The sequence below is a fragment of the Peromyscus leucopus genome, chromosome 16_21, assembly GCF_004664715.2.
Source record: "Peromyscus leucopus breed LL Stock chromosome 16_21, UCI_PerLeu_2.1, whole genome shotgun sequence".
Classification (NCBI taxonomy): domain Eukaryota; kingdom Metazoa; phylum Chordata; class Mammalia; order Rodentia; family Cricetidae; genus Peromyscus; species Peromyscus leucopus.
This window is the reverse complement of record NC_051084.1, coordinates 63,785,464-63,798,461: the sequence shown is the minus strand read 5'-3', so window position 1 is coordinate 63,798,461 and position 12,998 is coordinate 63,785,464. Positions and strand designations below refer to the sequence as shown.

Sequence of the window (12,998 nt, the reverse complement as noted above, 5' to 3'; positions counted from 1 at the left end):
CTAGGCAAGTTCGAGCCAGTCAACAGCCCTGCATGAAGCCCAACTATTAGCTGAGGAACTACTAACAGTTCATGGCTTCTGAGGAGAATGTTTTTTAAGGGTGTGGTCTCTGGTTGGTTGGTCATACTCTGGTGGAAGTCTCCATACCCAAGAGTACATGGAGACCACTAATTTCACCCAGTGGGTTATAGTTTACTTACGTGTTTGTATGTGTGCCTCTATAATAGTAGTTTATGTGCACCACATATATGAATGTTACTATAGAGGGCAGAACAGATCATTAGATCCCCAAGAGTTGGGGCTGTAGGTGGTCTTGGGCTACCCACTCTGAGTGCTCAGAACTGAGGAACTGAACTCAGGTCCCCTTTAAGAACAGTAAACATTCGTAAGTATTCAGCCATCTCCTCAGCACCAGTGCTCTATGTTTGTAGTGAATTTCATTCTTTTACCATAGATAGGTTGTGAGATATAAAGTGATAGTAAGCCTATTAATTTCCTTTCCTAAACTTTTTTTATAATATACCTCTCCTACTATTGAAAAGAAAAGAGCATCCAGACAGAGTTACAGTTATTGCTTTTCATACTATTTTTGTCTGTAATAATAAGAGTTCTCTGTAGGTTTAGATCATGTATAATTTCAAAAAGAGCATACCCTTTGGAAGTAAAAGAAAAATACATAAGACTATTGACACACAATATAATTTATGCTATTCCATCATCTAAGTGATTTATAATTTCCAAGCCTGTATTCAATACAAATTTTACATTTATATTGAATGGATATATATTGTTGAAGGAATGGATAAGTAACTCTGGTTATTAGTAAGGGCACCTGAAGATGTTCATTGCAAAAAAAGATATAGGCTTGAAATATACTTACATAGTTATTTACTAGTGTTAATTAGTGTTACTTACAAAATATATAAGAATATGATCTATTATATATTGGAGGCCATATGAAACCTGGGGTTTGTAAAGGTTATTAAGCTAGACTGTCTGAAATGAGTGAAGGAATGGATTAATTTATTACTATAAAAATAAATAAATACAGTGAAGCCAGCATTCTTATTTTGTTTTGTTTGTTTATTTGTTTTGCAGTTAATGTATGTGTATCACTTCATAAGAAGACCAATATCTCACTGTTTGCCTGCTGGGATAAAATAGACTTCAGGGAAAATTTCCACCAAAATACAGTAGTTGGTAATGACAAGAAATACTTAAAAGAAAACCAACAAGGAATGTAATTGGCTTGTAATTCTGAGAAAAGAATACTAGAAAGCATTTCACTAATTCTCTATGATTGTAGAGTACAAAAATATAAGTTATATATTCTAACACTGAGTTATTGACACCTTACAGTTAATAATGCTCAACAATAGTTTTCCAAAAAAGGTATAAATCCATTAGGAATGAATACCAAATATATATTTCTGTGCAAACATAATGGGATAAATATTTTAATTTTAAACTTTCTAATCATTTCAGATTTCAACATGTTGGATTCTGAACACAGTGGAGGCCAATCTTACTGTGTGTCATACATGAAAATGTATGATATTATCTGTAAGTGGAAAGAAATTAATATTAATACAATATTATTGATTAAACTACATATCTTCATGTCTCACCAGATTTCCCACTAGTAACTATTTTCTGTTGCAATTTAAAAATTCCACACTAAACCTGGTAAAACAATATTTTCATTCTTATTTAAAAAAATATTTTTAAGAAATAGCAACTGATGCCTTTGAAAATCCTTTTCTACAAATACCCCTGACAAATGCTTACATATTACCTGGTAAAATTGTGACCCAAAAGAGCAGAATAAAGAGAAAGACATGAATCTTCATGGTACAGTTTCTTAGGCAAGAAGTGACAGCAGATCTTCTTTTGAAAGTCAGTTTGTTTTGCAATCAGGATACAATGACCACTTTTATTTATAGATCTTCCTAGAAAGGAAATTTAACTACTGAAGCTTATAAAAACCAAAACTATTTGTATGTGTGGGTGAATTGTGTCATTTTCAAAGAACATGATCATAAAACTATTACTAGTAAATTTCCTCAGAAAAACAAAACGTGCTTGGATTAATTTATAATGAACTTCCCAGTAAGTAACTTTTTCTGAACTATTTCAATAAGGAATATTTGTTTAAAATGATTGCTAAAAGAGAAATGTTGAAAATTACAGCTACATGGCATTCAGTTTTATGATATTTTTAGTGCTAACTGTTCAAATGTACCTATTATTAAATCATTCGGTGATATCTCAGAATTTTAGAGCTGGAGATTATGATTGAATTTTTGTGTTTTACAATTTAAAATATTAGAGGCTTAGAGACCAAGTGATTGTTTCCATTATAAGATGCAATTATTTATATATTACATGACCAGGAATTCTGTATTCACTGATGATTGTGGAGAAGACTTCCACACATTTTAATGGTAGCTTATTAATTTTTAACAATTACCCATTCAATTTCAACCTTCAAAATCTAATACTTTCCATCATTCTTTTTATGGGCCTGAAAATGATGTCAGATTCAATATACATGCTTTTAATATCCTTATTTTACATATGGTAAAATTAAATTGCTGCCAGTTGACCCAGCTTACAGAAGTTGATATTGTAAAAATGAAAGCAATGGATTCCCCTATCACAGGGTCAAGTCAAGTAAAATACTGGCCTGTTGTTTTTAAACTTTACCTACTTAATAATTCCCAAGAGGGCTAGTTCAATCGAGATTTCAGAGCCCCCTCCCCAAGTCTGATTTGGTAGATTGGAAATGGAGGTTCAGAATTTGCAATTCTGTTAAGACTAAGAACTGTTATTACTATTGAAAGGCAGTGTACATTACACTGGTAGACCTGATCTGCCCATTCCATACAGAAAATAAATACATGAGAAGATTCATAAAGACTGGAGCTGGTTGGAAATTTTCATCCACTTTTCACCACAGATGAGAGAGGGGAAACAATGATAGTTGAACTTACAAAAACCTGATGATAACACATGCAACAAACGTTTCAAGCTATAAAGTAACAATGGAAACTGTGGAATGAGGACAAATGTCAAAGAAGGGATTCAGGTTCTGTGGAAGAATATTTTCTTCCTGAGAAAGAATAAAGTATGGAGAATTCACCATTGCTGAACTGGAGATAAAGTTCATTGCTATCCTACTATGTAATATTTAATACATGGATATTATGGAGCATTGACATTTAGAATCCAGTAGATGACTTCTAGTTCCATTCATTACTGGACACATAGGATATCATGAAAACATTTCTGCTTTGGAAAGCAGTGTACTGGTATAGCTTAGATAGAAAATATAGATGAATACAGCCTGACTACCAGGACATTTGCCCCTTACCATTGGTTATATGTAAAGGATTTACAAAGAAATCACATTCAGTCATCAATCAAATAGAACTGGGGTGATGTTAAGATGTTATGATAAATTTCATTCTAAGAGAAAAATTACTATCGGAATTATGACGTCATGTAATGATAAAGTATCAATCCATCAACAACACATCTATATTCATATATATGCTAACATAGAATCCTGAAAATACACTGAGTATAGAGCTGAATGTGACAAAGTTGAATGAAGAAATGAAGAAGTCGTGAATATAATGATACTTGGGGCACTAAAACCTCACTTTGAATAATAAATTATGTAAGTAGAATTGGTAAAGAAAACATACTGACTCATCTGTAGAATATTCAAACCATCAAAAAGCAAAACATCACACATATACACACACACACACACACACACACACACACACACACACATACACACACATGGCAAAACACATATTCCTCTCCAGTGATCATGAAACAGTTCTCAAGCAGCCAATATACAAGGATACAAATAGTTACAAACAAGTTTTGAAATTAAAACTATGTATTTCTAATAAATTATGCATGTTATAAATCAACATGTGAAGAAAATTTAAAGGTCATAGAAATTTGATAATTAAACAATAAATTTCTAAATAAGTAGTGTCTTAAAAATAGACCAAATATGGATCTAATCCATTTCTCTGGACATGAGGAGGGGTAATGAAGGGTAATGAAGGACAAGGATCGAGGGAAAGAGAGCTTAGGAGATTGGGAGATACCAGCTGGATCAAAAACAGAGAGGGAGAACAAGGAAAAAGAGACCATGATAAATGAAGACCCCACGGGTATAGGAAGAAGCAAAGTGCTAGAGAGGTCCCCAGAAATCCACAAAGATACCTCCACAATAGACTACTGGCAATGGTCGAGAGAAAGCCTGAACTGATCTACTCTGGTGATCCAGATGGCCAAACACCCTAACTGTCGTGCTAGAACTTTTATCCAATGACTGATGGAAGCAGATGCAGAGATCCACAGCCAGGCCCCAGGTGGAGCTCCAGGAGTCCAATCGGTGAGAAAGAGAGGAGGGATTGTATGATTGGGAATTGTTGAGATCATGATCAGAAAAAGCAGAGGGACAAATAGCCAAACTAGTGGAAACACATCAACTATGAACCAATAGCTGAGGAGTCCCCAATGGATCAGGCCCTCCAGATAAGTGAAACAGTTGATTAGCTTGGACTGTTTGGGAGGCACCCAGGCAGTAAGACTGGACCTGTCCGTAGTGCATGAGCTGGCTGTTTGGGACCTGGGGCCTATGCAGGGATACTTCACTCAGCCTGGGAGGAGGAAACTGGACCTGCCTGGACTGAATCTACCAGGTTGAGCTGAATCCCCAGGGGAGTCCTTGCCCTGGAGGAGATGGGAATAGGGGATGGGTTGGGGAGAGAGTGGGGATGGGGGCGGGAAGAGGGAGGACAGGGGAATCCGTGGCTGACACGTAAAAATTAAATTAAATCATAAAACAAAAATTAAAAAAAATAGACCAAATGAAATAGGTGCATTATAAATAGGCAAATCATGATACATAATAAAATACAATTTTAGGGTGCTGGGGTGATGAATTAACAGTTAAGAGCACTTACAGCTCTTACACTAGGCCAACTGAACTATGTCCCTAACTGACAGAATACCTTAACTATCATTTTTGTTTTTAATGCACATGTATCCCAAAAAGTAAAACGAGTAGTTTATAAACTGTATAAAACTTAGACTTGTTTTTATTTATTTTTCTCTCAAATAAATAGTTTCCCCTCCCTCCCTCCTCCCACTCTCTCCCCCTAACCTCCCCTCTTCCCCAGATCCACTCCTACAGTTTCCTTCAGGCCTTCCAGGGATATCAAGCAAACACAACATAACAAGATGCAATAAGACTAGGCACAAACCCTCATATGAAGGATGGATGAGACAAACCAATAGTAGGGAAAGGGTCCCAAGAGCAAGCAAAAGAGTCAGAAACAACCCCCACTCCCACTGTTTGGAGTCCCACAAGAATAGCCAGCCTCACAAACATAACATGTGTGCACCAGCTCAGACACATACTGGATCCTGGATTGTTGTTTCTATCTCTTTGAGCCCCTATAACCCCTGCTTAGTTGATTCAGTGGGCCATGTTCTTGTGATGTCCATGACCCCTCTGGCTCCTACAATCCTTCTTCCCCCTCTTCATTAGGCCCAGCATAATATTTGACTGTGGGTTTCTGCATCTGCTCCCATCAGTTGCTGGATGAAGCCTCTCTGATGGCAAATGGGCTAGGCACAGATCTATGAGCCTAGAAGAATTCTGAATCATTTCATTTATTTTTTTCCATTAGTGTTTAATTATATTTTAGGTCTCTGGGTGATCCAGACTCTGCTTCCTGGCACTGTCAGATGTAGGCTTTTCTCCTGGTGTGGGTTTCAAGTTGGACCAGTCATTGGTTTGCAACTCCCACAAGTTCAGTGCCATTATTTGTGGGGCATACATGGGCTGCAAAGAGGTGCCGAGAGAAATTCAGATAAATAGAGCTTAAGCTTTAAGGTGTTTTTGCAGAGAGTGGATACAAATGGTGAGAAAGAAAGTTAGCTCAAGTTATTTATGCTAAGATAAGATACTCAAAAACAAGAGATAGTGTCAGGACATAAACAACTTGTAAATAGGGTGCCCTTTAAAATGATTGGTTTGTTCCTTCACCCCCTCCTAGGGTTCTAAGGTTTTCTGGTATAAAAGAGGCTTAATGCCTATCAATAAACGAGTTCTTGCTTGACTTGACTCCCTGCTGCGTCTGATTGTCTCTGGGTAAGAGGGAGGCTGGGAAATGGGCGGGCGAACAGGCAAGCAGTGAGCAGCGGGCACTTGCCTTTCCTAGGTTCCAGGCCACCTCTTCACAGGTGACCTAAGTTCCCAGTGGGGTAGGTCCCCACAATTATTACTCCAGCACACATTGCTGGCAGAAATGATTGTAGGTTGAAGGTTTTGTGGCTGGGTTAGTGCCCCAATCTCGCCACTGGAAGCCTTGCCTGGTTACAGAAGTTGAGCGATTCAGGCTCTGTATCCCCCATTACTAAGAGTCTGCTAGTTACCTAGTAAGACTATTTTTACTTAAGTATTGTTTTGGGTCGTGAGTTAATCCAGGAGAAAATACAACAAAAGCTGGCTTTTATAATAATCATTATAAGAAAAAAAAGCATTAGTGAATATTTGTCTACATAACAAAGAAGAAATTTCAGAATAAAGGCAATTTCAATGAGCATATTCTAGTGAACTCTCATGAAAATAAAAGAAACATATCCTGGTCTTTAACTTCATCTGCTTGAGCTACTATGTCAAAATTTAACCACTTTTTCCCTCATGTGAAAAACTGTCTAAAAAAGGTGATCTACGCTTGAGTGTTAGGCGAGACAGTGAAAGTGGGGAATGATACTGATTTACTTTATGGTGAGCATATATCTCAATAACAACATATGTCTTGGTAAACTAGAGAAAGCAGAAAGGCAAAAGAAAGTTGTATGGGAGATGACTGTATGTGAATTTAAGCTTCATTGTAAGACAAGAAAAATTCAAACATACCAAGGCTTTCTATCTGACTTAGTCTCTGTTATAAATTCTACAATACTGGGGATAAATGATTTCTGAACTTAATCTTGTACCATGCCATTTTCCTAATCTATTATGCTAAATTCAGTCAAATTCTAAACATGCTCTGTGCATCAATTAAATCAATATAACATTGCTTTTGTCTAACAATGTACATGTATTTGATTAGTGAAATTAAATTACAGATGTTAACAGTGTACCATGCTTGAAAAATTATTCCAATACTTTCTCTCCCTAGACACTGTAAATAAATATAAAGTGCCATGGTGTGGTCATATTAATGCAATGATTCTCTGTCAGTGACATTAATTTAAGAAGTCCTAATTCCTTGATGTTTAAGATTGATACATATTACAATAAGTTAATATTTCCTATTGTTCCAAACACATTAAACATGAACAACAAAAAAAGGGAGAACTTTATGACTGATGTTTTATAAGGAAGCAGGTACTGGTCTTCTGTCTTAACTTCTGTTCTCATTTAATCGGATGAGGGAAACTCTTATTTCATAAGGGCAATAGTGATATGCCCAGTTGAATAGTGGCTATGTTAACAGAGTCTTGAGAAAGCTGATGATGGCCAAATAAGCCATCTGCAAAATTTTCTTGCAATTTCTTCCCATAAGAAATTATGCAGGTTACATAAATGTAGGTATAAATTGAGAGTTCATAGCTTTACACAAATTCATTTAATATCCTAGAAGTTGATGTTTTCTATTTATTCACAGTTATTATTTAAAACCTTTTGTGCTGATAATGGATCTCAATGAAACAGATAAGCCAAGTAGTATTTCTAAAGGAAGGCTTTGAGGATCTAATGAGACCAGCATTGACTGTGGAATTAAAGCGATAGGGGATATGCTGAAGAAAACATTTCTCATTTCATTTTCTTTCCACTGTCTTCCTCTGTGTAGATCTGGCATTCAGTACCATCAATACATTCAGTTATTCACTATTTTTAATATTTAGACTTATTAGAAACCTCATCACCTTGGACGATATAACTATACAAAATGCATTTGCTAGATGGTAGTCAGTGAACGAGGATAGTCACACCTTTTGGATCACTTACAATGTAACTATGAATAAAAAATTGCAAATAAATAAACTATATCATCTTCTCTAAAAATTAATTTTCAACTTTCACTACTTAAATGAGATTTTCTTTCTACTTTCCAAGCACAGTTTAGTTTGGAAAAGGGAGGAAATAAAGAGAATGGATGAAGTCAAAATTATCCTTAGTTACTTATATACACTAAACACAAGGCCATATATTTCCTTGATATTTTCACTGAATATTTAATAAAATTTTAACCTTACATAAAGAAAATATGTAGAAGGGGCTAGATAGATGCTTCAGAGGTTATGATCACTGCTACTATGCCAGAGGATTGGGGTTTGGTCCAGAGCACTCAAATAATGGTTCATAATCATCTTGTTTGTCCTATATTTGTAATCTTAACATAAAAATCTAGCTATAGAAAGGAAATGAATAAACCTCCAAACCCCAATTTCTACTTTCATTTGTGGTAGTTTTATAAAAAATGTCACTGTAATCTTAGACGCTATGAAAGATACAACTTTTTTTCTTTATTAAGAAATTTTTTATTCATTTTACAAACCAACGACAGATCCCCCTCTCTTCCTTCCTCCCCCACCCATTCCCAGCTATCCTCCCCCAACTCTCCTCTCAATTCCTTTGAAAAGGTTGAAAAGGTAAGACCTCCTCCCATGAGGAGTCAGCAAAACCTGGTACATTCATTTGAGGCATGTCCAAGCTCTTCCCCGCTGCATCAAGGCTGTGCAAGGTGTCCCACCATAGGTAATGGGCTCCAAAAGGCCAATTTATACATGAGAGATAGATCCTGATCCTACTGCCAGAGGGCATCTTAAGCAGAACAAGCTACACACTGTCTCACCTATGCAGAGGGCCTAGTCCAGTCCCATGGAGGCTCCATGGGACTAAAGCTTATGAGTTCCCATTAGCTTGATTTGTTTCTCTCTATATGTTTCCCCATCATGCTCTTGATGTCCCTTGCTCATAGAATCCCCCTTTCCTCTTTTCTCCTCCTGGAGCTCAGTCTGGTGCTTGGTTGTGGATCTCTGCATCTGCTTCCATCAGTTACTGGATGGAGGCTCTATGATGACAGTTAGGGTATTTGCCAATCTGATTACCGGGCAAGGCAGCTCAGGCACCCTCTCCACTATTGCTAGTAGTCTAAGCTGGGGGTCATCCTTGTCGATTCCTGGGAACTTCCCTAGCACCAGGTTTCTCCCTATCCCCATGATGTCCCCCTCTATCAAAATATCCCCCACTCCTTTCCTGTTCTAGCTTGACCATCTCATTCCCTTATGTTCTCATCCCCCATACCCTACCCTCTATTACCCCCTCACTCCCAGTTTACTCAGAAGATCTAATCTATTTCCTCTTCCCAGGGCAATCCTTACATTCCTCTTAGGGTCCTCCTTGTTAGATAGCTTCTCTGGAGCTGTGGGTTGTAGTCTGGTTATCGTTTGCTTTACATATAGTATCCACTTATAAGTGAATACATACCATGTTTGTCTTTCTGAGTCTGGGTTAACTCAATCAGGATGATATTTTATAGTTCCATCCATTTGCTTACAAATTTCATGATGTCGTTTTTTTAACTGCTAAGTAGTACTCCATTGTGTGTATGTACCATATTTTCTTTATCTATTCTTTTGTTGAGGGTCATCTATGTTGTTTCCAGGTTCTGGCTATTATGAATAATACTGCTTGAGCTTAGAGCATGAGCAAGTATTCTTGTGGTATGATTGAGCATTCCTGGATATATGCTGAAGAGTGGTATCATTGAATCTTGAGGTATATTGATTCTCAATTTTCTGAGAAACCACATACTGATTTCCAAAGTGGCTGTACAGGATTGCACTCCCACCAACAGTGGAGGAGTGTTCTTCTTGCTCCATATCCTCTCTAATAAAAGCTGTCATCAGTGTTTTTGATCTTAGCCATTCTGAAATGTGTAAGATGGTATCTCAGAGTCATTTTGATTTGCATTTCCCCGATGACTAAGGATGTTGAACAATTCCGTAAATGTGTTTTGCCATCTGGGATTCTTTTGAGAATTCTCTTGTTTACTTCTGTATCTCATTTTTCAATTGGATTGCTTGGTATTTTCATGTCTAGTTTCTTGAGTTCTTTATATATTTTGGAGATCAGCCATCTGTAAAGTGTGGGGTTGGTGAAGATTTTCCCATTCTGTAGGTTGTCATTTTGTCTTATTTACCATGTTCTTTGCCTAAGGTCCTCTGCCTTGCAGAAGCTTCTCAGTTTCATGATATCCTATTTATTAATTGTTGCTCTCAGTGTTTGTGCTACTAGTGTTTTATTTAAGAAGTGATCTCCTGTGCCAATGCATTCAAGGCTACTTCCTATTTTCTTTTCTATCAGGTTCAGTGTAACTAGATATATGTTGAAGTCTTTGATCCACTTGGACTTGAATGTTGTACATGGCTCATGGTAAGTAGAATCAACATAATAAAAATGAAAATCTTACCAACAGCAATCTACAGATTCAATGCAATCCCCATCAAAATTCCATCACAATTTTTCACAGACCTCAAGAGAACATCCTCAGCTTCATATGGAAAAAAACAACAAACAAAAAAAAAAAAAAACAACCAGCTTGATACTAGCATAAAAAACTGACATGTTGATCAATGGAATCAAATTGAATACCCCAACATTAATCTGCACACACATGAACACGAGATTTTTGACAAAGAAGCCAAAACTGTACAATGGAAAAAAAAATGAAAGCATCTTCCACAAATGGTAATGGCATAACTGGATGTCAGTATGTAGAAGACTGCAAATAGATCCATATCTGTTGCCATGCACAAAACTCAAGTCCAAGTGGATGAAAGATACAACTTTTAAGGTACTTTATAAGAAGTTCATTGCAGGTTCTATCCATGGCCCTCCACAATTCCTATCATCATTGTCCTTGAAAATCTATTTCCACTAAATATAAACATGAATCTATTGAAAGAGTTTTTAAATAAACACCAATAAGCCTCTAAGGAGAAACCAGTGCTAAGTATAAACTATAGCATAGCATTTCATAAGACAATCCAGAGACCACATATACTCCATTGTAAGTGCCTGAGCTTACTTACCAGGCCAAGGTCAACTAATAGGATCATGAGTTATTAAACCAGATCAACTCAAGACTGGGGCCATCTCAAGACTGGGGCTGTGACAACTTTTATTGAGAGTGATCAGACTTTTTACACCTTTATCAGAAACAGAATATAATGGCAATTTCCAGGATAAATACTGTTGCAGTTGCCAGGATACAATGAAATTTGCAAACTATACAGGGTACACAAGATCCATGTCTAAGGTCAATTGTCCTGTCCAGGAAGCTTCCTTGACTACTAAGAGAACATACAAAGAAACACAAAAGAGGCTGAACTATTCACTTCCTGACGGAGTGCCTCACTTTCTTAGAATCTGGAAAGCATATAGTGTCCCAGAAGCTATGGACTCTAATCTAAAAAATATCTATGACACATGTCTCTCTAGGCAGCTAGGCCAGGCCAACTCCATGGTTCCCAGCACTCCATATCTAAAGACATTATGTAGACTATCACTGTGGAGAAGGTTCATATTATCTTATTTTGATCTTTAGCCTAGAAGACAAAGAACCCATATTCTTTTTGCCTGAAGATTTTGTCAATATGGGCTCATCACTCTCTTCAACTTTGAAGAAAATTGTGTTTATTTTTTGTTCCAGGTCTCTCACTTTCTTTTTCTTTGAGCATTCATTTTATAAACTTGATCCTTTAAGATATAAATCAATCTCTTGCCGGTTTTGCAACTTAAAACTGTCTCTAATTCAATATGTAGCCCTGCTTGATTAACCTCCTATGACAATAGTATGTGAGATATAAAAATAAGTATGACTAGCATTTTCATATTTGGGTGGAGATGGGAATGTTTTTGGTGAAATAAACACCAAGCACAAGACATGTGCAGTGCATGGAGGCAAGAACAAATATTAAATGATAAGATATCGATAACATCCGTCTAATCTCACAGAACTTCTGAATGAGGAAATAAAGAACAAACTTAGAGTAGAAGCTTCAACAGGTGTGCTACCATTGGGAGGAAAGAATGGGATTTTGCAATAACAAAATAATCAAAGGAAGACCTAACCAAGTTAGAATCAGTTCAAGGTGAAGGAAACTAGGCAGAAGCATTGCAGCAGAAGAGACTGTGATTCGAGCAGTCTTGAAGCAATGCTACTTTTCAGTGACCCTCAAACTAGAAACTATTCTCACAGAGAATAATGTGAAATCTCTGAGGTTGAAAACCCCAGAACAGTCTGTGATACTAGGAGAGTTCATCCAGAATAGCATGTTACATTTTAACCCAACCACATGGCTACTTAGAATAGGCTGTTCATTAAAATGCCATAGTCCCTTTGATCCAAGTCTATGCTTCACTGATATTCTAAATACTCACAGTGATTACATTAGTGATAAAGTTTTATTACATTGTGGGGACAAATGAAAGCTATGCCATTATATGAAACAAACAAAAATCAAGCAATCAGTTAGTAAAGGCACAAGGGATGTTAGAAAATATAAAAATTGACTGGAAATGCTCTTCTATTAGACATTTAAATGTATAAATCCTATTAGTTAAAAGACAAAAGAATTTAGCTCTACCAGAAGGTAGAAAATAGTTCTGGTATTTTTCAAGCACAACAAATTCTTAGCTCACATCTATTTTCTTAGTCTCTGAAGCCACTCTGTTCCAGCTTTTAGCTCATGATGATAAAAGGATATACTAGTGGTGTTTCACATACATGAGGTTCAGGGATATCCTTGGCAGAAGGAGAAGAGCTGTAGCAAATCCCATTTTCTTTTTATTTCTCTGAACCATATACTGGAATGGAAATAGCACCTCCATTCTTACAAATGTTATCTTCCTTTTATTCATTCCACAGGTTAATCTTCATAAT

The 12,998-nt window shown here is 36.6% G+C and overlaps 1 protein-coding gene across 1 annotated transcript in view; it reads right to left on the bottom strand.

Annotated features, from left to right (window-relative positions):
* Positions 1-12,998, bottom strand: part of Defb110 (defensin beta 110) — a 117,241-nt gene that overhangs the window by 2,985 nt on the left and 101,258 nt on the right. Inside the window, 1 exon segment of the mRNA XM_037199576.1 lies at positions 1,796-1,930. Within this exon segment, the coding sequence (XP_037055471.1) occupies positions 1,796-1,930 (135 nt within the window).